The 24,981-nt window shown below is 43.6% G+C and overlaps 1 protein-coding gene across 50 annotated transcripts in view; it reads right to left on the reverse strand.

The window, feature by feature from the left end:
• Positions 1-14,278: 14,278 nt before the first annotated feature.
• LOC106024272 (protocadherin gamma-A3) overlaps positions 14,279-24,981 on the reverse strand; it is a 214,024-nt gene continuing 203,321 nt past the window's right edge. For 33 of the 50 annotated variants that reach the window (XM_034291836.1, XM_034291838.1, XM_034291837.1 and 30 more), the window contains 4 exons: positions 22,124-22,182; positions 20,791-20,844; positions 18,744-18,841; positions 14,279-16,398 (listed from right to left, as the gene is read on the reverse strand). In XM_034291836.1, coding sequence (XP_034147727.1) covers positions 16,097-16,398; positions 18,744-18,841; positions 20,791-20,844; positions 22,124-22,182 — 513 coding nt within the window. In that variant the 3' untranslated portion in view covers positions 14,279-16,096. The remainder of the gene's footprint in view (positions 16,399-18,743; positions 18,842-20,790; positions 20,845-22,123; positions 22,183-24,981) is intronic. The other 17 variants (XM_010895779.5, XM_013133564.4, XM_034291844.1 and 14 more) reach the window with 3 other exon arrangements.

A 24,981-nucleotide genomic window follows, 5' to 3' on the forward strand; every position in this document is an offset into this window, starting at 1 on the left:
GGGACAGAGGCATGTTTGCCACTGTGTTGCATCATCTCGTCTTTTAACAATACTCTGTAGGGTTTGGGAACTGAGGAGACTAATTGCTGTAGTTTTGAAAGTGAAATCTTCTCCCATTCTTGCTTGATATAGGATTTCAGCTGCTCAACAGTTTGGGGTCTCCTTTGTCGTTTTTTTCGTTTCATAATGTGCCAAATGTTTTCAATGGGTGACCGGTCTGGACTGCAGGCAAGCCAGTTTAGCACCCAGTCTTTTTTACTACAGAACCATGCTGTTGTAATACGTGCAGAATGTAATATTTGTTATGGCAACATATGTTGCTCCAAAACCTGTGTATATTGTTAAGCATTAATGGCGCCTTCACAGACGTGCAAGTCACTCATGCCATGTGCGCTAATGCACTCCCATACCATCACGGATGCCCTCAGGTTTTCGGCCTTGTCACTTGCATAATTAGATTTCTCCGGATTCTCTTAATATTCTCTTAATGATATTATGTGCCATAGGTGATGAGATCCCTAAACCTTTTGCAATTTTACGTTGAGAAACATTATGTTTATAGACTGCCCGCACAGTCTTTCACAGAGTGGTGAACCCCTCCCCATCCTCACTTCTGACAGACCCTCTCTGGAATGATAATAATACTAATACCCAATCATGTTACTGACTTGTTGCCAATTGACCTAATTATGTGATATTCCATCATGTTTAGTTTTTTTGAATTACACAGCTTTTCCAGTCTTTTGTTACCTCTGTCTCAACTTTTTTGAAATGTGTTGCTAGCAACAAATTGTCTGTTTCAACATTTGATATGTTGTCTTTGTACTATTTTCTAGTGAATATAGGGTTTAAATGATTTGCACATCATTGCATTCTGTTTTAATTTACATTTTATGCAGTGTCCCAACGTATTTGTAAACAGAGTTGTATTCGTGTTCGGAACATACCTTTGTTTAGCAATATATATACATTTTCAGTGGTTTTATATTTAATTTTTACCTTCAGAATCAGTCTTTTTTATGTTACTGTCTCTACCCCTCTTTAGAGTTTTTCTCTTTTTTCTTTCTCTTTCTCTATATCTGTGTCATATTCTCTCTCTCTCTCTATAAATCTCTGTCTCTCTGTCTTTGTTCAGTAAAGTAAGTCTTTACTAACAGACAGGATCTAGCCATGGTTGAGAAACTCCATGGACTCTCTGGTCTCATCTGGTCATATGTTGCTGCCACTGTAGCTATCAAGTCTGGAGGAAATGCTGGGATGGTGGGGTTGCCATGGAAACTAACTCTCCAGCACTTGCTGTGCAAGACGATGACATATGTCACCCGGCGGCAAACAAGCAGACATTAATATTTAAGCTTAATGAACTCTGACAAATAATGGTCGCCAGCAAAATTCAGATTCACAAACCTGCCATTTTACCTCCCATAAAATAATATATATAGGCTGTGAGAGATGACAAGAGAGAGGCTTTGAGAGAGATAGAGTGGGGAGAACAAGTATTTGATACACTGCCGATTTTGCAGGTTTTCCTACTTACAAACCATTTAGAGGTCTGCAATTTTTTATTATAGGTACACTTCAACTGTGAGAGACGGGATCTCAATAAAAAAATCCCGAAAATCACATTGTATGATTTTTAAATAATTGATTTGCATTTTATTGTATGACAACACCTGTCCACATACTCAATCAAACAGACTCCAACCTCTCCACGATGGCCAAGACCAGAGAGCTGTGTAAGGACATCAGGAATAAAATTGTAGACCTGCACAAGGCTGGGATGGGCTACAGGACAATAGGCAAGCAGCTTGGTGAGAAGGCAACAACTGTTGGCGCAATTATTAGAAAATGGAACAAATTCAAGATGACAGTCAATTTCCCTCGGTCTGGGGCTCCATGCAGGTTCTCACCTTGTGGGGCATCAGTGATCATGAACTACACGGCAGAACATTGTCAATGACCTGAAGAGAGCTGGGACCACAGTCATCCATAAGAAGCATCTCAAAGTCCTGGAGTGGCCTAGCCAGTCTCCAGACCTGAACCCAATAGAAAATCTTTGGAGGGAGCTGAAAGTCAGTATTGCCCAGCGACAGCCCCGAATCCTGAAGGATCTGGAGAAGGTCTGTATGGAGGAGTGGGCCAAAATCCCTGCTGCAGTGTGTGCAAACCTGTTCAAAAACTACAGGAAATGTATAATCTCTGTAATTGCAAACAAAGGTTTCTGTACCAAATATTAAGTTCTGCTTTTCTGATGTATCAAATACTTATGTCATGCAACAAAAGGCCAATTAATTACTTACATTTTTTTTTTTTGATTTTTGTTTTAGATTCCGTCACTCACAGTTGAAGAGTACCTATGATAAAAATTACAGATTTCTACATTCCCTGCAAGTGGGAAAACCTGCTAAATCGGCAGTGTATCAAATACTTGTTCTCCCCACTGCAGATGAGACTGAAGAAATACAGAAATGTTGGTAGAAATCATTCACCTACCATATTTGATCTGGGGGAGGAAGATGGAGGAAGATGAAGAACATAATGTTTAAAAAGGTGAAGGGGGAAGAGTTGGAAGCAGACACAGAGGGTCCGAGCAGAAGGTGAAGTGGATGAGATGGATAGAGACCGAATCAGAGCAGGATATAAAGATGTTGAGATGACTTTGGATAGAGACAGTCAGAACCGGATGTAAAGATGTTGAGACAACTTTGGATAGAGACAGTCAGAACAGGATGTAAAGAAGATGAAAGGAATTAAAGAAACATGCTGGGTGGTGGAGTTGGAGAAACACACTGTGATATTGGTGTTTGAGACCAGTGAACTAGGGCACGGGAGATGCCTGGTTTGGTGGTGATGAGCTGTTCTCTCTCTTTTTAGTTCCTTTGTCTGTTTGGAAGATCCTTGAGCATCCTCTAATGAATCCCCTCAGCAGGTTGTCTCTCAAACAGACAGAAATCTCTCAAACAGCCAAAGCGACTCTTACCATGATTCATATACAATCCGTAAGGCAGTGAATTGAGATTTAATTGTGTACATTTACATGAGTAAACACCGTCTTGCAATTTTATGAGAAATCACCAAATGTATGTTCCGATTTCACTGGCTTTCATCTTTGTTTCTGTGGTTGATATTATCTGTCAAAGTATTATTTTTTTGTTGATATTAAGTCTCCTTTTCTGTAATGTCTGTGGGATTGGTCCTTCTGTTTTGATTTTTACAATCAAGGGCACATTATTTAATGGGCCTTGGTGCCGAAAAATACCACCACTTCGCAGAGTGACTGAGTGCTGCCGAAAGCTCTGCGTGTCTCCCTGTTTGGTTTAAGCTGTTTGAGGATGGTCTGGAATTCCCTGCCTGACCCGGCCAGACCCAGGCAGCGGATGGAACAAGGGGTCAACTATAAATAGATGGAGGTTGTTAGAAAGGGCAGGGGGTGAAAGGGCGTGATCGTTACATATTGGGGATGTCGGCCTTCCTGGTTATCAGGGGAAAGGCTGATGGAGGAATTATGTGGTGAAGCAGGATAAATATCTGATTTTATCAACCTGAGCCTCCCTTGTAGCTTGTATTTATCAGCCTTCAAAGTCTTGTTTGTTATTGTAAGGAAGGCTTTAGGCTATCACAAGCCTGTTTTATTCCAGGCATTTTATTGAAAATACTTGTATTATTATCATACTATTCCCCACAGTCTAACTGTAATTATTATTCAGGCCTTGGGTAATGTAACATACCAATATGAATTAGTTCTAATTGTAGAGGTCTTGGATTATGTAAGATTATGAGCTACTTGCTACAGTATGTCTATGGTGGAGGACTAGTTTCTCCACGGAAATCTGGGATCCACAGAGTGGTGCTGTAGTTTGGGGTGAAGGGGAGGGGTATATAATAGATCCTTATTATCCCTAAATATCCAAGCAACAGCTGCCCCATTTCCCCGGCAACACCTGTCGCCTTGGTGCTGCGATTTCGACATGCCTTCATGTCAATGTCTGCTTGTCTAAGGGGCTCTGCATTCAAGGGCCTTCAAGCTGGTGGGAAACACACCTATTTTCTCCATTACACAAGCACATTAATATGCATCAAAACCCTTATCCACTTGTCATCACCTTCCTGCTTATAGCTTGATACACACTGACACAAGAACTCTACGTCACATTTACACACACTGACACTGGAACACCGTGTCACATTCACACACACTGACACAGGAAAACCGTGTCACATTCCCACACGCTGACACTGGAACACCATGTCACATTCCCACACACTGACACAGGAACACCATGTCACATTCACACACACTGACACAGGAAAACCGTGTCACATTCCCACACGCTGACACAGGAACACCATGTCACATTCACACACACTGACACAGGAAAACCTTGTCACATTCACACACACTGACACAGGAAAACCGTGTCACATTCCCACACGCTGACACTGGAACACCATGTCACATTCACACACACTGACACAGGAAAACCGTGTCACATTCCCACACGCTGACACTGGAACACCGTGTCACATTCCCACACGCTGACACTGGAACACCATGTCACATTCACACACACTGACACAGGAAAACCGTGTCACATTCCCACACGCTGACACAGGAACACCATGTCACATTCCCACACGCTGACACTGGAACACCATGTCACATTCACACACACTGACACAGGAAAACCGTGTCACATTCCCACACGCTGACACAGGAACACCATGTCACATTCCCACACGCTGACACTGGAACACCATGTCACATTCACACACACTGACACAGGAAAACCGTGTCACATTCACACACTCTGACCCAGGAACACTATGTCACATTCGCACACTCTGACACAGATAAAACCATGTCACATGCTGACACAAGAACACCATGTCACATTCACACACTCTGACACAGGAACACCGCGTCACATTCACTCACGTGGAGACACATGCGGATACATACTAATATTTCAACTCCTACTGAGCAGGTGATGCTGGTATGCGTTGTGGGAGACAGTAGTGTGTATGTACTTGCCTGTCTCCTGAACATTCTGTTATGTAGTAGCACTGGGATATTAGCCAGTTTTTCTCATTCTTCTGGGGATGCCTATGTGTCTCTTCCTCAGTATTCTTTGTGCTCATTTTCCCCTACCCCCCTCCTCATCTTCCATCAGGGAGGGGATAGCATCGTTTCCATGACAACGGCAGAGGAAATGGATTTGTGCCATCCCAAGTGCTGATGGTGTTTTTAGCGCTTCTCAGCTATAGCAGGGAGAGAGACTGGGATGAGGGGGACAGCTTTTGGGGGGAGTAAGAGGGAGAAATGAGTGAGTGAGATTGGGGACATGGATGGTTGAATTAAGATTACAGGGAGGGTTAAAGGGGCTCAACTGGGGGGTTGTGAAAATCACAGCACCAGATGGAGGCTTTTGATCGCACAAAAGAGTCACTGTTTTCATCATGACTAATGAATGTCATTCCCTCCATTCGATTTCATTCTGAACTGATATTTAAAACTCTATTTAAAGCTTTCATTATCTGCTGTATTACTGAATTATTTATTTCTCTTTGAGCAGTTATTCCTCAAAGTTCTGCACTTGACCTGGGTAGATATTTCTGTTTCATGTTTAACCTTTGACTTCTGCTGTTGGTAAGGCTAAATTTGGTTTTCCATACATTATGGAGTGAGGTTACTTTTCCTTATCCACTTCCCTGTTCATCCCCTCATTTTAAGCTCTGTTGATTAATGTAGCCATCCCTCGTTCTCCATCGCCCTCCTCTTTTCTCTCACTCCCCTCTCTCTGTCTGCTCAGTCTCTGTCTCTCCCTGTCTGATTTCCTCCCAGCTGAAAAAACAGGCATAGGCACTCTTGGCACAGTAGATGAGCTTTTCAGACAGAAAGAAAAGAGCCTCTACCACAGTGAAAGAGAGCATTGTGCTAACCTTCCATTGGATGGTGCAACACTAGGCTACATCTCTCTGCTTTAGCTGAGTTAGCAATCACAGCCTTACAGTCTCTCGTTAAATCTGGGAAGTTAGCCATAGCAACGCAATGACTATGTACCAGTGACTTTACTGAATAGCTTCCTCCTTGACTTCACCCCAGGTCAAAGGCCCTTCCAGACATTTTCTCTTCAGTCTTACTATGCATTCGTGAATGAAGTGGAAAAAAACATTTACAAATTGGATGCATATGCTTCTTCAAACCTTTCTCTCTGTATGAGTGTCGGTCTGTGAATGTGTTGTATTTTATATATGTACAGTGAGGGGAAAAAGGTATCTGATCCCCTGCTGATTTTGTACATTTGCCCACTGACAAAGAGTCTATAATTTTAATGGTATGTTTATTTGAACAGTGAGAGACAGAATAACAACAACAAAAAATATAAATTGATTTGCATTTTAATGAGTGAAATATTCGACCCCTGTGCAAAACATGACTTTGTACTTTGTGGCAAAATCCTTGTTGGCAATCACAGATGTCAGATATTTCTTGTAGTTGGCCACCAGGTTTTTCACAGGAGGGATTTTGTCCCACTCCTCTTTGCAGATCTTAACCAAATCATTAAGGTTTCAAGGCTGACGTTTGGCAACTCGAACCTTCAGCTCCCTCCACAGATTATGGGATTAAGTTCTGGAGACTGGCTAGGGCACTCCAGGACCTTAATGTGCTTCTTCTTGAGCCACTCCTTTGTTGCCTTGGCTGTGTGTTTTGGGTCATTGTCATGCTGAAATACCCATCCACGACCCATTTTCAATGCCCTGGCTGACTGTGGTTCTCACCCAAGATTTGACGTTACATGGCCCCATCCATCATCCCTTTGATGCGGTGAAGTTGTCCTGTCCCCTTAGCAGAAAAACACCCCCAAAGCATAATGTTTCCACTTCCGTGTTTTGTGGTGGGGATGGTGTTCTTGGGGTCATAGGCACCTCCAAACACAGCGAGTTGAGTTGATGCCAAAGAGCTCAATTTTGGTCTCATCTGACCACAACACTTTCACACAAGAAAATCATGAAGTATGGACCTTCGGCCAGTCCTAACTTTAACACAAAGCTTTATTTGACTCTGGGTTAAGTTTAGAAGAGTTATAATTAGGGTTACATTTAGGCATTAATGGTTAGGCTTATGAGTTAGGGTTTGCTTAGGCATGAAAGTTAGGTGATTGAGGTTCAAGTTAGGGTTATTTTTATGCTTTGGGTTTGGGATTACATAAAATAGTTATTTTGAAGGTACAACATTGCAGGTCCTCATCTTGATTGCAAACCCTGTGTGTGTGTGTGTGTGTGTGTGTGTGTGTGTGTGCATGTTTATGGCAGGTGAAAAGGGACTTTAATAAGCTATTTAAACGACCTAAAGTGCATAACATCGCATTTGCGACCGTGTATACGGCTATATGCGTATGCAACCGTGTATACTTGTATATATGGAAGGCCAAGTGAGTCAAAAACATGACACATTAAGGAATTGAAACCAAACAGACGTTAATAATGGTGTTAATTGATACTGAACGCCGTAAATTACGGCGCTTATTGAGTTACGGCATCACAAACACCATGTAGAATAGGGGAAACAGTGTTTTGGACGGTGGTTTACTGGGGTAACGACATTTTGGACGGCGGTTTACTGGAGAACGGCGTATTTTGCATGTCATTGGACGACGTGGGATGCTGTAATGTGTCATGTTTTTGACTCACTTGGCCTTCCTTACTAAATTAACGCCTGCGTCTGTTAGATTAACGCCTACACCTGTTACCAACGCCTGCTAGATAAACGCTTACAAGTGCAAGATACATGTTTGTCTGATTTAATAATTTACCAACATAGCATGCTCCACCTTTTATTATGTATATATAGTACTCACTCTTTACTATTCATGACTCTCAAGAAAGCTAGCTAGTTTGCTCTGAGAAAAAAAACGAGACAATTCAACATTTCATTGCCTAGCACAGTGTGTGGACTCTTAAAGAATGGTTTTTACCCCAAAACAGTCAACGTTTCTCAACTTGGTTCTTGTCTGTTAAATAAAAATGACAATGCTAAAGTAAGAAAAAAGTATACAGTAAATGTATTTTGAAAAAAACAATGAGGACGGCTGTTGTACATGGCTTGCTGGGCATCCCTTGATAAGATACCCAGTGTCCAGGGAATTTAATTGTGTGACAAATTTTTTGGGACTTATTTCATGCAAAGGATAAGAAACCAAATACTAAACATGCGTAAGATGACAGGAGTCCAAATATGTATATTTAGTGAATATACAAGGAATAACAAGGAAGCTGATACAGGCTAGTGCAGGCTGTCAAATTAACTAGAGAAGGTCCGACCACAAGTTGATATAGGCTGAAAAGGGGAATGCCTCTGTGGCAGAGGCCAGGAACAGACAGGGAATTCCTGCTGGAATGGCGTGTTGGGTTAGGAGGTTTCAGGTCATTTGGGCCAAGTTTCTTGTCTTATTTATCATATTCCACAACTGCTTTGAGGCATCACAGTTTTCTTCCACTGCAGATCTCCTGAAACCAAATGAGCTTTTAGGTTACCCCATAGGCAAGACATTCTGAAACAACATCATTTTGGTAATTTTATTTATATTGATGCAAATGCCAGATTTTATTGTTTTATGTCTTTCACTGTACTTGATTTTATTAATGTTAAATACTTTGCGCTGCATTCCCTGTATGAAAGGTGTTATATAGATAAAGGTTATTATCATTATTAATGTATATGATTTCATACCAATACACTTGGTGTCCTGATATTATATATAAAATAGCAGCATCTATCATTTAACTTTATATTTTCTTTTATCACAGCTTTTGAAACATAAAGCCAAAATTAAAACCTTACTGTTCTAATAATTACAAGGGGGACAGGGTAAACCAATAGCTGGTAAGATAAATCAAGATGCAATAAAAAAAAAAAAAATATATATATATATATATTGCAATGTTCAAACCCTACATCCTTACACAGGTTTTTTGTTCGTCTTTATCTGGGCTCCTGGTCGTCCCACGCCTTTGGGAAGCCACCTCCCGATCCACGCAGTCAAGACTGTGTGTTTGTGTGGTGTGTGTGTCTGTCTGATGTTGTGCTTCCTTGCTATATGAACTGTCCAACACTAAACTGCTCCCCTGCACTCCAGTTTACAAGCCAGAAAAACAGATGTTCCATCTTCCACCTAATTTTTCATAAAACCTCTCTCTTCCTTCTCTTTCTCACTTTTTCCCTTTTTCTCTTTTTCTCTTTCTGCCATTCCTGGATCTGTTATTTCTGCTAGTGCCCCGACAGTAGTGGAGATGAGCTCAGAACCCTGTGTTCTGCCACCGGTCACAGAACTCTGCTAGATTCATCATAACACAAATATCATGGAGTCATATTTCTCCTTTACTGCTGTTTAGATCAGCTGTTAATGGGGATGGAGGCGACAGAGCTGTAGCACAGACAAAACACTGCCTTTATACATATAACAACAGTATCCTCATGTTTTACCAGAGCTCTGCTTTCTATTCCAACATGTGTTGATCTATATTAGTCTATGAAAGCTCTGTGGTTCTCTGTCCTGTGTCAGTAGGACAGCTGGCGGAAGGTGATGTGTGGGTGAAGTGCTGGGTCAAGAGGGGATTGCTCCCTCCACGTATGGCCCAAAACTGTAATGGCAGCATAAAGAGCTTAAACAGGCACAAAAAGAAACGTCCTGTCCCGCCATACACTTCACATCCTGCTTTCCTCCCATGGGTCAGATGGCTGAAACAGAATCCTATCTCCCTATGCCTCCATTTCCTCATTGGTCTTCTGACAGCTCGGTGGGGGAAGGACTCCTACGTTATTTATCTCTGTGTGTAAGTCTAACAGCATAGGAGATGTGTGAACATGTGTGTGTCACTCAGGGTATGAGGAAATGTGTGATGTCATGTGGCCAGAACGTCTGACTAACGTTATTACCGCACAAAGACAGTCTATTGTTAAGGTTTCAGTCCCTGGCTAGGTCTGGGCTTCCCCTAACACTCTCCAATGGACAACCCAGCTATACATGCCTGAGGTGTGTGTGTGTAATGGTGGGAGATGGGCTGTGGAGGTCATATAATAACAATCCCCCATTCTGTTGCATCCCCCCAAGCTATCGCCACAGGAAGCAGGAAGTCTGTGACTTGAACACATGGACACCACGAGGACTGTGTCTTCCCCTCTCAGTGCTTCCTTTGTAGCCGGGGGAGTCCAGAGACGGTGAGGACCAAGACACTCCTCCTCACACAGGGCTCCCCCAGTCTCCCGGACGGCGTCCTCCACCATGTCTCAGATGACTACGCATTAGCGCCATCTGTTTGTGTTCCAGAGGCCATATGCTACGTCAGACCCAGAATGCCATGGGGCTGAGCTAACAATGTCGACCAGAGGGTTTAATGATAAAGCTGGGGAACTGAACAGGGCCGTCTCACACCGCCAGAGCTACCCTTTGCAAAAAGAAAGGCAGGGAAGCAGGTAAAAAGAAAAGCAGGGAAGAGACAATTTGTGTTAAGGAGTGGATCCATTGAGACTCAATTACTGTAGATGTCCTTTTCTGCAGAATCTTATGTCTGACTACATTGCACTGTATGAGATGAATTCAGGACAGAAGATAATTGACAACTTTTGAAAGTTGAGAAATTTGAATATATGAAACTATATATCTAGCAGTTAGTTATAACATCCTGGATACCTAGGAAGTTAAATATTTCTATCCCATTTAGAATTCTGTTCAGATGGGTGTCTTCCTTACATAATCACATTACAGTCTTTGCTGCGCATAGATAAAGGCATTATCCCAATTTCAGGGTCAGCTGTCCTCGTGGAGATGGACTCGACCTGTGATTCACCAGCAAGGCTCAAATGAGCCTACAGCAACATCACTGAGTCAGGACCCTTTGTTTAGGTCAGTGACATACAATGGGATATTTATGGCTTTTCTGTTACTGTGTAGGGCCCTGAAACCTCGGTCTGCCTGTCAGCACACATCTCATCTCCATGCTGTTAAAGTTAACAGAAACCATTGAAAATGGGCCCCATTGCTATGAAGAAGAACAGAAACAAGTGCTCCTCTTTCCTCTCATGGATTTCATCCTGGTAATGCCCCAACTTTTTTTTGTGTGCTATAAAGTTGAGACGTCCCGTGTATTCCAGTGCACTTTTATGGTTAACCGATCCCATCCATCTTCGGTGACTGTATTTAGATTATGGACAAGAACTGAGCACAATTTCTAAGGAGGCAATCTGTTACGTTAATCTGTCAATTTACTGTCAGGTTCAAAATTAGGCCTGCTTATCAGATTCTTGGCCATGTGAAAGGCTCTGGTGCAGCGTATTAAATGAGGTGCTGTCGTTGATAGGAAATATTTATTCAATGTTTCTGTGTTGGGCGTATCTGGAATGCAGCACATTGACTCCATGAAGTTGTCGGCTACACTCGAAGCCTTATGTTTGCAGCTTGTCAATGTAATCAGTGACCTCGGAGATGTTAGGTTTAACTGGATGCACATGGCAAGAATGACCAGTTTCACACCTACTGGGATTTGAATGATTAACCTTGCAGGTAAGTCTAACCGCTAAACTACCTTCTCAATGTTGGAATGTTCAGTCTGAGTTGAGTTCTATTGATGGCAATTGCTTTATTTTCAGATGCTTCTCTCCAAAGTGACCTACTGTCATGGATGTTTTTATGTCCTATAACAAAGATCTTCAAGAGTCCAAATTTAATCCAGGATCTCAGTGAAGGCATCCCGGAGGAAGCCGTGATGAGGTATCCCTTTAATGAGGAATCTGACTTTGATCCAGTGGGAACCCATCAGGGCCTTCTATGCCTATGCCTATGCTAAGGATTGCAATATTTGCTGCCCAAAGCACAGGGCAGAGTATGTGAGAGAAGGTAAACAGTTTTTACACTCACTCATTACTCACAGTTTAAACAGTCACGCTTTCCTTCATCACCTTTCTATATTACGGCATAGCCTGCGACATGCATGTTGAGTTCTTCATCTCAGCCTACTTACAGAAGATATTTACAGAAGTAATGTAAAACATTTTATTAATGTATTGAGCAAATGTGGAGCGACGAAGTGAATGGTTTTCGTCAGAGCCGGGAAATGAATGCTGACCACCGGCACAGAAAGGCCTGCTCATTGAGTGTCTGAAGGCATAGAAGCGCTGTTGGGTGGAATAAGACAGTTTACCTTCTCTAACATGCTCAGGCCTGGGCTTTCCCACAGACTCAGAATAATGTTAACCATTCTCAGAAACAGAAGAAATGTAATTGGAAGGCCATTAAAATGAAAACAAAAATGATTTAATCAATTAAATGAAATAATACAACATTGTAAATGATCATATATAGATATATTTATATTTTATTTTATCCTTAGCCCTTCTCTGAAGGCGTAGTAGGCACTGGATGATCCCCACAGCAAGTGATACCAAATCACTTAACCAAGTACCTACAGTTGTCTGGCCAAGTATGAAACCTGGTGTAAGAATCCACAGGCTGGGATTCATTTTAAAGTGCTTAAGCAATGTTCACTCAATGCCACATACATATTTCAAACCTGAAATATGTTTCATTTGAAGCAAAGAAACAGTCTTATATGTATGTGCATTTACTTAAAATGTGATGCCTGTTTTTACACATTTGTGCTGGTGAAAACATTGTTTCTTTTCTTTCATCCCCCATCCCCTCAACCCTTTTCCTCATGTTGTCATGCCACAGAGGATACTTCAAACAGGCGTGGGAGGAAGCTGTTTGGAGCAGAGGATTGTGGGATAGTGATGTGCTGGTGAAGCCTATATGTAGGTCACAGATAAAGTTGAGGAACACTATGTAAATTCAGCAAAATTCAAGTAGAACATTGTCAACTGATGCAGAATTACAACTTCAAATCTTCAAAACTAAAACAGCTGTAACATTAATTCCTGCCAGGACAACTATTAGTAGGATGTACTGAAATGTGTGTGCTGCATATCTAGAAACGTAAAACGGAGACAGTACAATATCCATGAATGCCTGCTCAAAGACCCTGTTTTATTTTCTCCTGTCTGGGCCACTGTGGACTTTTCATATGCCCAGACCCGTGGAAGGGTTCCAGTAGAACTATACATCTCATTAACTCATTTGTTTGGAAAGAAACAAGCCAGCGAGATGTCTTAGGGAGGGGCAATAAGGTGATCAGTGGCCCAGCCTTGGCAGAAAATAACAAGGACTGCCTTTAAGATCATGTACTATCTCTGACTATAATGACCCTGCTGTATCACAGCTGGCATTGCCATTACCCATCAACCACAGAGGAAATGCTTCCTTAGAAATTCATAAAAGCCTGCTTATTGCCTGTGTTGTGTCATATGCAGTGGTGATATCCCACCTTATAAATTGCCAATTCTGGATTGGTGAGGATTCATTGTGTCTTTTGAATTGAATGTGTAAAAGGTACATTGATTTCAGTTTGAAAGTGAAAAAGGAAAAAGTCTCAGATACACTGATGGAATTGCAAAGCCACATCTTAAATAAATGTCTTAAATACGATATCTTTATGCAATGAATTGTACTGAAATGTGGTGTATTGGGATTTCATTCAAACTTAATGATTTCACATCTGTTCCATTGGAAAAAATGACATTACTTTTACTGTATTCTATTCATCAATCAATATCACCGTGGCAGAAAAGACTTCAGCCTGACTACAGGGGTTTAATGATTTCATAATCTTTTATTTGAAATGTCAGTGTTCAAGAGAAAATAAAACAGCAATATAAATATTAGCATAAAAAATAAGAAAATAACACTGGGGGAGCATGGAGGAGTCTAAGCGTTTCATAAAGATATTACAGCAGGGAGAGGATTAATTAATCAGCGGACGGACAAACACACATATAGAATATTTATAATTATTTGTTCATATCGACAGAGAAGCGTTCTTGCACAAGATAAATCACAGAAAAAAAGAGGTTACAGAAGGATTGAAACATTTTTCAATATTCTTTGTTTCGTTTCTTTACAGGGTGGTAAAATATATATTTGTAGAGAGAGAAAGAGAGAGAGAAAATGAAGACAAAAATATGCGCAACATATCACAAGTTGACTAATCTACGTGAGTGTCACTGTTCACTTATCTAAAGTTATCGTTGTCTTTATTTACAATGAATGGTTAGTGTCGTTCGTCGTCACGGTGTTCAGTTCCACATTGCAACACAATCTTTTGAAGAACATTTCAGATATATATTTTTTTTCTTGCAGTGGTTTTCTTATTTTTCTTGAAAAACAAATGCAACACATTCCAGTAGTAAGCCACGTCTTGTGGAGAGAGGGGGACTTTTAATTTGAAAATCCTGGACGTGGTCCATACTATACAAACAACTGGGCTCATACCGTGGACTCGTGTTTATTTACAGTTGGGAAGAGCCTTCACAGGACCAGGGACTGGAGGGTTGGAGCCAAGGGTTGAGTTTTGAGGATGTACATTGAGGGGAAAGACAGCAAGTAGCTAGCAAGATCTGTCGCCCCTCCTGCTTCTGAAGTGGTATCTCCTCCTATGACATGGATGGATGTGCTCGGCTTTGTCGACCTCTAATCTGGGTCAGTGCATTACAGGGGGTTGGGGGGGGGTCAACAGTGGTGCCTCTGTACATTCAGTGAGTAGAGCCAAGGCCATTGCCCCACCCCTCTCCTCAATCTGATGGTACCAACCCAAAAGTCACACCCCTGACCCGACCCCTCTCCACTCCCTGTAAAAACCCACCTGCAAGCTGCCTTTCCATGTAGTGGTGTCCAGGCAGCGGTCGGACTGGTGGCAAAGGAAAGACTTCATACTTCATGTGTACTTAACAACTGTTACGCTAGTGAGTCATCTGAAACAGTTATCTTCTCACATCGAGACATAAAATGATCAGCATTTCAGGGCAGCAAAGGGTGAATACTTAATCTACAACCTGTTTGCCAACCCAGTGTCCCACCTCTAACAAATTAAACATCTCTACTTGTCGCCAACTCTGAATGGATGCTTAGCCTACATGCCGCCTTAGCATGACCAGTGGCTCTCATGGTTTGGCCCTCAAACCATAAAAGAAGGGGACAGGGGTGAACAGCAGGTGGTCTCAGTGCCCATCTGGGGAGTTTTAAAAGCCAATAACCACCCTCCTAACCAGCCAATAGGGCTGATGTCAGGGGGCAGAAGAGCTTCCCATGTCCTTACATTAATAGGCTTCCTGCTCAGATCATGACATCAACGTGAATGTAAATCTTACTATATGACTATGCTTAAGAAATAATATTTGTTATTTTAGCTATTGCGTCAAGTAAATGCTATGTGTGCATTTGTCCAACTTTTTTTTACTGTTCTTTTTAGGCGAGGAGTCATAAAGCGGCTTTCCTCTTTGCAACTCTAATGAAATGCATAGTTAGATCTTTTAGGTCTGTGGTTTGAGCCTATAGCAACATGCAGAGTTGTGAAATACTAGCAGTGGAGTTAATACCCTTGAGTTCCTCAGAGCTGCCATGGATCCTATAAGGCTGCTCCTATAGAGGAATCTGATCAAGGCAATCTAGTACAGTCAACAAGGATCCACTTTCCTTCTCAGGAAAATGAGGAATTGTAAATCCAACCCAAAACATCCTAGGGAACATTGTTAAAATTTCCACCTGTGAATCACCGGACAAAACGTGGTTATCCCAGCCATTTTTTTTTTTTTTAACACTCAATCTAGTGTCTGAGGTGCATCCAAAATTCATCAACTTGAACTGAAACCCAACACTCCTTAGCCCCCCAGTCCTCCCTAACAGCATATACCAGTAATAACCTCTCTGCTGAGTAGAACAGAGGCTTTCCAAAAACAACCCTTTCTAGTCCGCCTCAGAAGGAAAACAAAATGTCCACACTGTTCAGACTGAAACCCTCAACACATTCCAGATGCAAGATCCTTCTTCCAAAAAAGAAAATCTCAAAACATCGCATTATCATATGAGCGCGACCAATACAATAGCTCAGACCGGAGTGAAGGCTTTAGGTGGCGACGTGGGGGGCGAGGGGAGTTGAATTTCAGCTTTAGTTGTATTCTCCGCAATCCCGTCGTTTTTTCCGAGCCGTTCTACTTCTTCTCCTTCTTGGTGGACTTCTTCTTGGAGGCGGGGGTCTGGGCGGCCTTGGGGGCTTCCGGCTGGCTGGAGGCCTCGGGCGGGGCCTGCAGGGCCTGCTGTTGGGCTGCCATCTGCTGCTGCTGCTGCTGCTGCTGCTGTTGCTGCTGGGGGTTGGAGGTCAGGGTGGCGGTGCTGCCGGGGATGTAGACGTTCTGCCGGTAGTCGGGAACGTGCTGCAGGGTGAACTGGGGGCTGTAGCGGGTGCTGAGACCCATGGTGCCCGGCCCCAGGGTGGCGGTCGCCTCGCTCACTTCTGGGGGGAAGAGGGACAGAGCGGGGTGCGGGGGTGGGTGGGTGGGGGATTTGCACATATTAATAAGTTGTACCAATACCGTTTCTTACATATCTATTGCCGTTTCTACATACGCTTAAGGGCTAATTGCTTCGGTAAAACGTTTAGCATAGTTCTTAAAAGCTAATTTGAATTAAGCTAAGTGAACCAACAGACGCTTGGGGTTGGGGGGGGGGTGGGGTGGAGGAGAGCAGGGGCGTAGACATTTTACAAAATGGCTTTGTGCTGCCATTTTGTTGAAGCGGGGGATACTGTGCATTTATGGTGTACATGTGTTTCTGTTCATTGCTGTGTGTGTGAGTAAGTGTGTATGTGCTTCTCCAGTGTGTGAAGTGACGTTGCTGCTAGCTCATTATTCTCTCCGAGCCCCTGCATTGCAGAGACACACACGTCCCCTCCCCCCTCTCCATTCCCTGCTCTCTGGCTTTCACTAAACAGGCAGCAGCAAACGTGCATGCCCTGTCTCATGCACTAACAAACACACAAGCTAGGATAATCAGAAGAAGAAAAAACATTCTGGCACAATATCTTCTTCCATAGTCTGTTTCTGCTTTGTAAATGCTCTTCCAACTGGTTGTGCAACCATTGTTTGTTATTGGCCAAGGCTTAGCTGGCAGTAATGACACTGCTACAACAAGCTGATCCGTCTGTTTACATTCGTTAACATGACCTCTGCCAGCTACGCTCTGGCTCTATCTGAACATGGACGGAGGGGTCATTTTTATTTTACTGTGGCGAACTACCCACATTGCCAATGTGCCAGTGTAAAGGTTTGACTGTACTTATGGGCTTTGTTGAATGCTATTTTCTCAATGGGGGTCAGTTTTAGGGGAGAAGTTAACAGTGAGGGTTAGAAGTTTTGGTTATGGGTTTGGGAAAGTAGGTATTTTTTGGGACATTTTATCCTCCCCTAGTGGGTGGACAGACAGAGGGGAAGATAGAGGAGAGAATGGTGGGAATCGAACCCATGCTCAGCGCTCAACGTTAACAATTTTGGTTTGAAACTTACTGGCCCCGACAATATTTGTATTGTCCCACCTTCCAAAAGTTGTCATTTATCAGCATTACAACATACAACCAAATACTTTTGCTACTTTACATGTTTAAACCTTAAGGGGAAGGGCAGTGATGTCATCAAGCTCTGAATCGTTTTCTCTGCAGGGGCCAAAGGGGTGTGTGTGTGTGTGTGTGTGTGTGTGTGCGCACGGGGGGGGGGTGGATTGCCTTCTGCTAGTGGATGTGCATGTGGGCACTGTGTATAATGAAAACACAAAGGACTATTATGGTATTGCATTAAACAAGTTTCAGCAATATGTATATATCCGGAGTTTGAGTGTGTGTTTGTGTGTGTTTGTGTTTCCGTATGACAGAGCATGGAAACATCAATGAGTCTGGCAACGTGCCCTCTAACTAAACAGGAAAAGAAAACCTCCTCTGACCCACTCTCCCCTCCATTATATAACACTACAGAGAGACTGAATTCACACTGAATGTTAGATGCATAGGGATGTTGTGGTATGATAAGGGGCTGGGTGGTCAGTAGGTTATAAAGAGAGCGATAGACAGGGTCAGTAGGTAGGTTATAAAGAGAGCGATAGACAGGGTCAGTAGGTAGGTTATAAAGAGAGCGATAGACAGGGTCAGTAGGTAGGTTATAAAGAGAGCGATAGACAGGGTCAGTAGGTAGGTTATAAAGAGAGCGATAGACAGGGTCAGTAGGTAGGTTATAAAGAGAGCGATAGACAGGGTCAGTAAGTAGGTTATAAAGAGAGCGATAGACAGGGTCAGTAGGTAGGTTATAAAGAGAGCGATAGACAGTGTCAGTAGGTAGGTTATAAAGAGAGCGATAGACAGGGTCAGTAGGTAGGTTATAGAGCGATAGACAGGGTCAGTAGGTAGGTTATAAAGAGAGCGATAGACAGGGTCAGTAGGTAGGTTATAGAGCGATAGACAGGGTCAGTAGGTAGGTTATAAAGAGAGCGATAGACAGGGTCAGTAGGTAGGTTATAATGAGAGCGATAGACAGGGTCAGTAAGTAGGTTATAAAGAGAGCGATAGACAGGGTCAGTAGGTAGGTTATAGAGCGATAGACAGGGTCAGTAGGTAGGTTATAAAGAGAGCGATAGACAGGGTCAGTAGGTAGGTTATAAAGAGAGCGATAGACAGGGTCAGTAGGTAGGTTATAGAGCGATAGACAGGGTCAGTAGGTAGGTTATAAAGAGAGCGATAGACAGGGTCAGTAGGTAGGTTATAGAGCGATAGACAGGGTCAGTAGGTAGGGTATAGAGGAGAAGGGTGGGACTCACCGTTGGCTGCTGCCATCAGGGCTTGGAGCTGCTCAGCCTCAGTGGGGGGGTTGGGCCAGGGTCCAGTTCCCATGGTCATCTCAGGGGGACCTCCAGCTCTTCAGGGAAAGACAGACAGACAACATTCATCAACAACTGGCAGCCATTTTCAAACTCTGCTCTTGTTGTTGTGCTGGTCCCTGTCGTCACGCTGCTTTTCCATGTGAAGTCACAGGCTCACACACACCTTTCAGTACATTCACATTCCCTAGCATGTCCATTAGCACAACACCATGTACAGTAGTAATGATGAAACCTTATTGGTACCACATTAAAAAGGAACTGTGGAGTTAACACGCACACACAGCTGAACGTTTCCATCTGTGAAGCACTGATCTTCAAAGCGTTGTTTGTCTAAATCAAGAGGAACAAAGGAAGGAGTAAACCTGTTCTCTATTACACTCAACTGCTTACACAAACACACATACCACACACACACACACACACACCTCCCAGGCAACATCCATGGACATTGCTACTGGCTGTTTCTGTAAGTACAGGGCAGTCAACTGATGCTTTTAAAACAATATCAGTCACTGCGAGATCCAACTATTTAAGTAGCTGTTTGATGGCCTAAAACAGTAGCTCCTTAGTCCCAGGGGGTTGTGGGTAATGGATGTGGCCCTGTTTGAAGCCCCAGGGAGGAAACAGAATGGCAGTCGAGGGGTTAAAAGGATGTGAGGGTCTCGGGTCCAGCTTCCTGACTTATACCAGCAGCAGTTATAATCAGATAAGTCTGTGTGTTTTATGTACTGCAGTGGAAAAGTAAGCCAAGGCTCTTCATTTGGTCCCAGCTTGGAACCAATTAAAAACTCATAGGGCAAAAGCATATCAAACAGGAAAAAGAGACCTGGCGGGAGGGAGAGGATGTGAGAGGGAGAAAGGAAGGGAGGGAGAGAATAAAAAGAGAGGGAAATGGAGAGATTCATATTTTGTTTTTAAATGAAGTGGAGCAGTCTAGCATGCCAACATATTATGGAATTTAAAAAAAATTGTTATTACTAATGTGCCAAAACTTTTGAGAGCCTGTGTCTTTGGCAAGTGCCACAATTTTAAATGAGAACCAGACCATGTTTAAGCTTGGTCAGTGAAGCCAGTAGGGCGGCCATTTTGAGTAGTATACTTTGGTGGACTAGAGAGATAAAGAGAATGCCTCGTTTGTCACTAATTAGCTTCTCTCTGCCCTATCACTTCCTGTGGTCCGTATAATCACGTCTTCCTGTTGCAGAGATAATGATTTGTCATGTCCAGAGGGGTCATTCCATCAAGACAGTGAAAGCTGTTCTGTATCAGAGCATGAAATAGGACTTTCAAACCGCTTCCTAAACTCTTCTGTTCAGTCGTTGTTCCTATTTCTGTAGAGTGAAGCAACTGATTTACCAGTACACCACCTGAACCAGATTGTAGTCCATCATCGGACCTTATCCCACCTCCTTCCTGTAGCATGTCAGACAGAAATCCAGGAGGACCTTTCTTTTGGTATGATTTGGCTGGTTTCCAACCATTTGTCTTTGGCCGCCAGATGATAATGTCATAGCATGGCTACAAATGGAATAACATCTGATTAAGATCTGAATTTGGAATCCAAATATTTCACCCGGAAACTGAAAATGGGCAACTATACCTCATGTCTTGGATTGCAGAAACCATGCATCACCAGTCCATGCAAAATAAAACTACCACAAAATACACGCTGTGCGCAGACTAAAACACATCACACTAGTGCACTAGAGGTCAGTCCAGGACCCTAGGAAGCGCTTAAGGCAGCGACCGGTTGCCCAGCTTGGCACAGGCTAGTGGACGGAAGCTACAGCTAAAGGGTTAGGGAGACCTACACAAGACCTGCAAAGCTCTACCTACATATCCATAGGCTACATTCTGCCCGTGACAACTCATTTTAGATAATTTCCTCCCATAACTCAAACATCACCTATTTAGCAGCGATAACCAAAGTTACCTAGAACGAGTTGTTCAGGGCAGAATTTGGCCCGCATAAACAAGTTGATACCTTATGCCTCGCTTCGACGTCCATCTTATGTGATCCCCATGGTAATGGTAGGGACTGGAAACATAAAAGGAGGTTTAGGACTTCTCTTTCTGCTCTATGTGGAGTTACAGGAAATGGTCTGGAAACCGATCAAGAAATGCTGTTGGCTGTGGAAAACGCTGGTTGAGTCTAAGACATGCATGAAACCATATAAAGGGAGGTCTAGTTTTCCAAAGGGATAATAACCATTGTATCCATAAGCTGTGCATCCAACATGGACTGCGTTCAGGCATTTCTTACCGGTAAAAACACTATGTAATCCATGAAGGAGACGCACACACACAGACACACAAACACACACACACGGACACACATTGGTGTCAGTAGATGCCTTTCCACCTCCACCACCTGAAACAGCATGTTATTGATCTCGCAACAGCAAATCACAATTGATCAACTGAAAGCAATCACCCAGATGGGAGCATGCCCAGTAATCACTGAGCTTCAATAAGGAAGTTCTGACTGTGGAAACATTTGACCTTCCCTGCCCTCTGGTCCCCTAGTCTCATGAGCAGTACTGAGTGATGGCACACAGGCACTGATGGCACAGGTGGAGAGAAACCACAGCCATTTTGTGTGGCAAAACAATTTTAGGGTGCAGTTCTTCACCTGAACCTGTCTTTGACTGTAACCACTAGATAGGGTTTAATGCATAGGAATAGAATGAATAGGACTGAGAAATCAGTTTGGATTTGACGCTGTTAACTTCTATGCGTCCAATCCAATCCAACAGATGAAATCAAAAACATATACCTGTTGAAAAACAGGGCCCAGATTAATCTGATCTGCAGAGCCTCTGGGCCTAATTTCTAGATGTCATCTCTGTTGTACAAACCGGGCCAGTAGGAATATCATTATTTCCTCCTTCTGCTTCCCTTCCTCACTCCCCTCCCGCATTTCTACATTTCTCTCGCTCTTTCCCTGTTCTCCCCTATCGCTCCCTCTCTTCTCTCTCCCCATCATTCTTTATCTCCCCCTTCTGTCTCACTCACTCCCATCTCTCTATATATACCAATCTGTTAACCTTTCAAGGGGTCAAAGGCAGGGCACTGTGTGGTTTCAGGGCAATGTATCTATCTGTGTGTGTACTGATGTATGTCTTCTATATTCAAATACAGTCATGGGTCAATAAAATCATTACCAATATGTTATCCATCTCTCCATTTCCATCCCATACTCTCTGACTCTGCTCTCACCTCTGTCATATCCCTGGAAACAGTAGGCTCCACATCATGAGTCTGTGTGTGTGTGTGCACGCATGTGTGTGCGCGTGCAGGAGACTCAGTGTACTCACCCACTGGGTCCAGGTCTCTGGCCCTGGTTAAAGCGCCAGTCTGTGTTAGGAGGCTTTTGCTGTGAAGAGAAAACAAGATAGAACATCAATCCCCTGTTTTTACTCACCAAGATGACCATGGGACCGTGTGTTTGTGTGTGTGTGTGTGTGTGTTTGTGTGTGTGTGTGTGTGGACCCTTTCTGTCTGCAGTCAAGAGGCTGAATAAAGGGCATACAACTTACGGGGCAGCCATTTTGTTCAGAAAATGTCAGTGAACACCACAAACAGAAAGACTGTGACTCCGCTGCCAATAACGAGACTAAATGTGATGGCCAAGATAGGGATGGGGGAGATGAGAGCATCAGTGTTTATAAGGCATCTACTAGCTTCAAAAATCGGAATGTCTTGGTGAGGTCCAGACAACACAGAGACTCCACTGAAGATACATGTATTCGCTACAGTAGGTGGGACATATAACACAAGTCTAAAATGTGTTGTGGCTAATTGACAGCATTAAGGACTCTCCTGCCACGCTACTAGAATCACCAGGACCAAGAATAAATACCCAAGGCCTCATCACACAGTCACTCAGCGGTGGCTGAGGGAGATATGGCGGATTTAATTGACTGAAGGAGAAATTCATGGGCCACTCATAAAGACCTGATTGTGTTTATCTACAGAGAGGGAGAGAGATGAGAGAGCACTCAGTAAATAAACGGCAGCTGAATATAGCATCTGTTTGTTGTTTTAATATAAACATATAGTATCTTGAAGGACAGAGGGGAAAAGGGGAAATTCACTGTCTTTCCCTTAGATGAAGAAAGTCTCTCTCTGCACTCGATCTCTTTAACCCAGACCACTCACTATATTTCCACTGTAAATCCTTGTCCACTCATCCATTTTCCTTCCATCTCTGATGTTTTCCCCACCTCTCGCTCCCCTTTCCCCGCTTCCTTCACTCCTATCCCATTCCATGTCTCTTCCTCTTTTTACTCGGTCTCCCCCCTCCACCCTCCCTGTCTCCCGCTGCCTCTCTCTCTGTGGCTGGGCAGTGAGGCAGTGAATAGACACTTGGCTGTGTTCCAGACTCTCCTAATGGACACAGGAGGAGAGAACCGGAGAGGACAGAGAGGCTCCCCGGGGAGAAGCCAGCAGCCCGTCGCCTGCCTGCATTATTACAACCATTCTGCCGTAGAACTGGAGGGGCAGGAGAAGAGGAGGGAGAGCCAGAAAAGGGGGAGCGGCGGGGCAAAGAGGCCAGGGTGTGAGAGAGGGGGAGAAACACGCTATCCCGTTTCAAAAACACCTTTGCCACCAACATTTACAAGCTGTGTCAAAATGACCCACTGAGGGGTTTTATTTCAGGGGTGTCTGATTTCATCCCATGTGATATAATAACACACATCAGTTGCTCTGCATGCGCCTGATAGCTGTCTAGTGAAGATATCATTATAGCGTCGTTAAAGACGCCAATGACAGGAAACGACAGGAACTGGTGGTTCCTTGAACAATTACGATGGCCCTAAATAAAAGACTGGAGGGATGAGGATGTGTAATCGTAATGGTCTACACTCATCTAGTGGGTACTGGGTCTCAAATTTCTCTCCACTTGTTTTTGGTGGGAAGGGGGGGGGGGTGCAACAGACACAACATTCTAGCGGTGTGACAATCCCTGCCACACACACACACACACACACAATCCACGTCATTCCCGAGGTTATTCCCAAGGTCATGTATGGCCACAGGCCTAACAGAACCAGACAGCAGGGCCCTGTGAATTGAGCCCACAGGTCTGGTAATGTACTACACGGGTCATGTTCACAGCACAAGCACTTCACGCATTTAACGGGTCAAGTGACATTCTCAAGCGAGCACAACATTCTGTTCATCATAAAAACGTCTTTGATTCACGTGTCATATGATTCTATGTGCAGCTTTCTGGTTTTTCTCATCAAAAACCAACCCATCATAGTTGTGTTAGGTCCTGATTCAGAGTGCGTTACAAGGACAGAAACCAAAAAGTGATCAGAGTGGATCAAACTTTCTAACTCAGAAGCTATACCTGCTCTGCTTGGCTGGGGATTATGGATTTCTTGTTCTGATGCTCCAGACGACTTTGATTAGTTACCAGGATCGTTCTGTAGCTAGACAACGTTCTGTCTTCCAACCTGGTCATATCAATGAGCTACCACTACCTAACAACGGTACAACCTGTCAGATTTATCTGGTGTGAAAGATCAGCACACAGCACAGCTCTGGACTGACAAGGGAAAATACCTAATCACTGGACATGAACATATGGTCTCCATACCAGGTGTGTGTGTGTGTGTGTGATCTCGAGCTCCGTGAGCGCGTGCGTGCGAGAAACATCTGGTTCCGTGGATCAGTGGGAGGTTAACTATTTTAGCACTGGCCAGAATTAGATGAATGGAGGAGAATCACAGCAGGCTTCCCGCCGAAACTCCCCCCCCCCCCCCCCCCCCATTCCTCCTATGCTTTATCCGCCAAAGTTACTACACACACACACACACACACACACACACACACACACACACACCTTCAGCCGGCGAACTTCCCACAGGCCCATCTGGTGCTGTGTATCGTGTGAGGAAGTTGAAGTTTCCACACACAAACATACCAAAGCGCGCACGCACACACCCACCCACAGGTCCTGGCATTGAAGAGACGGTGACTAGACTGCACCTGGCTCTCTGCCTGAAAAGGGAAGTCCTTCCAACAGTCTTCCCGCAGAGACACCAGCCCACTAACTCCCGCGGAACATTCTCCATGTTATCACAATGGATGCTTTTCATTCCCATTGTCCACTAAGGTATTGTTGATTACGGCGCACAGGGGAAATTCAGCGTATCAGGATACA

Source organism: Esox lucius, chromosome 4, assembly GCF_011004845.1.
Source record: "Esox lucius isolate fEsoLuc1 chromosome 4, fEsoLuc1.pri, whole genome shotgun sequence".
NCBI classification, from domain to species: Eukaryota; Metazoa; Chordata; class Actinopteri; order Esociformes; family Esocidae; genus Esox; species Esox lucius.